At 30.1% G+C, this 2,500-nt stretch overlaps 1 protein-coding gene across 1 annotated transcript in view; it reads right to left on the reverse strand.

Annotated features, from left to right (window-relative positions):
- LOC142340332 (uncharacterized) overlaps nt 1-2,500 on the reverse strand; it is a 13,220-nt gene that overhangs the window by 5,128 nt on the left and 5,592 nt on the right. The window contains exon 2 of the mRNA XM_075390907.1: nt 50-184. Within this exon, the coding sequence (XP_075247022.1) occupies nt 50-184 (135 nt within the window). The remainder of the gene's footprint in view (nt 1-49; nt 185-2,500) is intronic.

Below are 2,500 nucleotides of genomic sequence, written 5' to 3' on the forward strand. Positions count from 1 at the left end.
ACTATAACTTGAACATTCAAAGTCAATGATATATTTAATTGGGACTTGCCTGTCCAGAATAGCCCATTTCCCCACTCCCACTTCTCGTCAAATACCCAATGGAGTCCAGTGAACAGATGCATGCCCACACTCTCACATGCCAGTTTTGCCAAGTCATATCCAGACAGATGTACATAGCCAAATACTACACAGCAAGGAGAAAGTGGAAGAAAGGTGGACATCAATGTTTGAAAACAATCTTCAAAATATCAAGGCATTCAGTGAGCAAAAACAATGAAAAAACCACAAGATCTAGACTTCATGGAAAAACCGTTTCAATGGATACTTACCCACGTTTCACCTGGTTTTGTAAAAAAGTAAAATCAGTTTGGCCGTTCTTATCAATACCTTCATTTCCCTAAATAAAAGTTCTCCTAATATTCTTATAAATCTATCTGATCAGCAATTAAAAGATTGCTTTTCTTATGCATCGCCTGACTATGACTTTGTAAGACATCTTATCAATTCTTGCACGCAAAAAGACTTTTTATCAGGTCTTACAAGGTCAAATTCCGAACCTTTTAGAACACGCGGAAAGTTTTGCGTTTTGAGATCTCAGATATTCCTTATAAGATCCTACACGATGAAAACGGTGCTACATCAGATCTTGCACGATTAAAAAAAAAACCTCTGCTTGATCTGCTGATTAGATCTTGCATAACAAAAATTCTGCTTTATAAGATCTTAAACACGTTAAGAATACAGCGTTTTAGGATCTCAAACGGTAATTTTTCTGATATATGAGCAGTAACAAGTTAAAAATTCCTGTTTATAAGATCTTAAATGACAAAGGTTTTGCTTCATTGTATATTGTACGAAAAAATTCTGTCTCACAAAATCAAACTCGAAGAACACGCTGATTTAAAATATCTCACTCGTTAAAAATTCTGCTTCATGTGACTTAAAACGATAAGATTTTTCCTTTCTAAAATCTTACACGAAAAAAAGTTCAACCTCGATAACATCACACGATAGAAAATCTGAATTATAAGATCTTACAAGATAAAAATTTTGCTTTATAACATACTTTCTGATAACAATTAGACCGCATACGACTTTACACGAAAAAAGCATTTTATAATAATTACATGACCTAATTTCTGCTCTGTAAGATATTACACGAAAAAATTCCGCCCTACATAAAAAACTTTTGGCTCTAAAAGTTTCTTCTAAGATCTAATCGGAAAAAATGAAAATTTAATTTCAAAGAGATGCTATGATTTTTTATCAGATTTAACGCAATAGAAGATCCTCTAAGGCTTTTTTGAAGAATCAAAGATAAAAATTTTGCATTATAGAGTCTTATTTGTTAAAAATTCTTTATGAAATCCAACACTATAAAAATTTCTCTTCATCAGATCTTGCACGATAAAAGTTCTGCTTTATAATATATTGTACGAAAAAATTTGAACTCACAAGATCAAACTCGAAGAACAATATAATTTAAAATAACTCACTTGTTAAAAATTCTGCTTCGTTTTACATAACACGATTAAATAATACCTTTATAAAGTCTTACACGAGAAAAGTTCAACTTTGATCATATCGCACGATAAAAAACCTGAGTTATGAGGTCCTACTCTATAAAAATTTTGCTTTATAATATACTTCCTGATGCCAGTTAGGCCTTATACGACCTTACACGAATTTTTTTTCAATAAGATTTATACAACTAAATTTTTGCTTTATAAGATATTACACGAAAAAAATTCGGCCTTACATAGATTTGAAACATATCAACGTTTTCATTTTTTTCTAGAAAAATAAAAAAAAACAAAACTTGTAGTACACTATGAAACGATAAAAAATTTTCTCTATACCCATTTCTTCTCCTAAGATCTAATCGGAAAAAAATGAAAGTTCAAGTTGTAAGAGCTGCTATGCTTTTTTATCAAATTTAACAAAATAGAAGATCCTCTAAGGCTTTTTTTGAAGAATCAAAAACAAAAATTCTGCATTATAGAATCTTATTTGTGAAAAATTCTTTAAGAAATCCAACACAATAAAAGTTTCTCTTCATAAGATCTGGCACGATAAAAATTCTGCTTTATAAGTTATTTTACAATAAAATGTCGGCCTTATATTGTCTTACAACATCAAGTTTTTTGCAGAAAAGAATCATAACAAAATAAGAAAATAGCAAACAAACTTCCAATATAAAACCAAATATTGATACGATAAAAATTTTTGTTTTTTCGTTAACTATTTTTTAACAGAATCTTATTGGAAAAAATTGATCAGAGCTTACGCTATAAATTTTCATCTAAGACAGATTTTTTGAAAAATCTTGCCAAAGCTTTCTCTTACAGGACAGAAAACTTTTACAAGAGCTGATACAGGTGATAAGATAAAAAATATATATTGGCAAGCATCCTATGGGGTCTTTTACAGTAAAATTTGACAAACTATTTGTCCTATCATTTAAAATATCATGCCTAAAAATTTGATTAGTGAGACGCCC

Source organism: Convolutriloba macropyga, chromosome 5 (assembly GCF_964194025.1).
Source record: "Convolutriloba macropyga chromosome 5, txConMacr16.3, whole genome shotgun sequence".
Classification (NCBI taxonomy): Eukaryota; Metazoa; Xenacoelomorpha; order Acoela; family Convolutidae; genus Convolutriloba; species Convolutriloba macropyga.